The following is an 858-nucleotide window of genomic DNA, read 5'->3' on the forward strand; positions in this document are numbered from 1 at the left end:
CGACGTGATCTCGCGCGTCCCGTGGCCCGTCCGCGATCAATGCTCCTAAGTTCTGCGCCGCCATGGCAGAGCCCCCGTCCGAAGCCATGCGATAGAGCTGCGTCGCCTTCCGACGGTCCAGCTTAACGCCCTCGCCTTGCGCGTATAGGGCTCCGAGATTCGTCATCGACTGCACGTTTCCAAGCTCCACAGCGCGACGGTAAAGCTTAGCGGCTTTCTTCGTCGATTTCTTGAGACCCATCGTGGCATTTTCATAGGCACTGCCCAACGCTCCAATCGCTTCGGGCACGTCGTTTTCCGCGTGGCGACGCAATCGAGCCAGCTGTTCCGCTTCAGTCCTGGCGCAAGGCGTTCGACAGAGAGGACACGCCTGGGGGTAGATTTTGTTTTCGCACGATCGGCAGACCGTGCGGCAGCAGCAGGGGCGAAGGACGGGCAAGAAATTCACGTCCCAGTTTTCCATGCAGATCGGGCATCGCGATCCAAGACGCGCCGACAGCGGCTCAGGCTCCGGGTTCGCCTCTCGCAGGGCACGAGCGGCCTCGTGTTCCGCGGCGATGCGCGCGCGGATCTCGTCGGCGTGCGACCGGGGCGCGGGGCCGTAGAACACGTCCCGCGGCGGCGACGGCGGGGGCGTCGGCGCCTCCGCGCGCGCCCGGATCTCCTTACAGACCTTCTTGTGGCCCCGCTCGCGCCAGTCGACCTTCTGGCAGGCGACCGTACAATATTGAGCCGTGCCGCAGGGGCATGGGAGTTTCGCCTTCTCGCCGCAGATGGTGCAGGTCAGGCGGAGCTTGGCGTTCTTCACCCGGGCCATCCGCTGTTCATACTCCCGCTTCTTCACCATCCACTCAGGCT

General features: G+C 64.6%; 1 protein-coding gene across 1 annotated transcript in view; it reads right to left on the minus strand.

The window, feature by feature from the left end:
• The window catches only part of AURANDRAFT_67524 (hypothetical protein), a gene marked incomplete at both ends in the record, with an annotated part of 3193 nt that extends 2346 nt beyond the window's left edge, over positions 1–847 (minus strand). The window contains 2 exons of the mRNA XM_009042967.1: positions 5–370; positions 674–847. Coding sequence (XP_009041215.1) covers positions 5–370; positions 674–847 — 540 coding nt within the window. The remainder of the gene's footprint in view (positions 1–4; positions 371–673) is intronic.
• Between the last annotated feature and the right edge of the window lie 11 nt (positions 848–858).

This window comes from Aureococcus anophagefferens (assembly GCF_000186865.1).
Source record: "Aureococcus anophagefferens unplaced genomic scaffold AURANscaffold_40, whole genome shotgun sequence".
Lineage (NCBI taxonomy): Eukaryota > Pelagophyceae > Pelagomonadales > Pelagomonadaceae > Aureococcus > Aureococcus anophagefferens.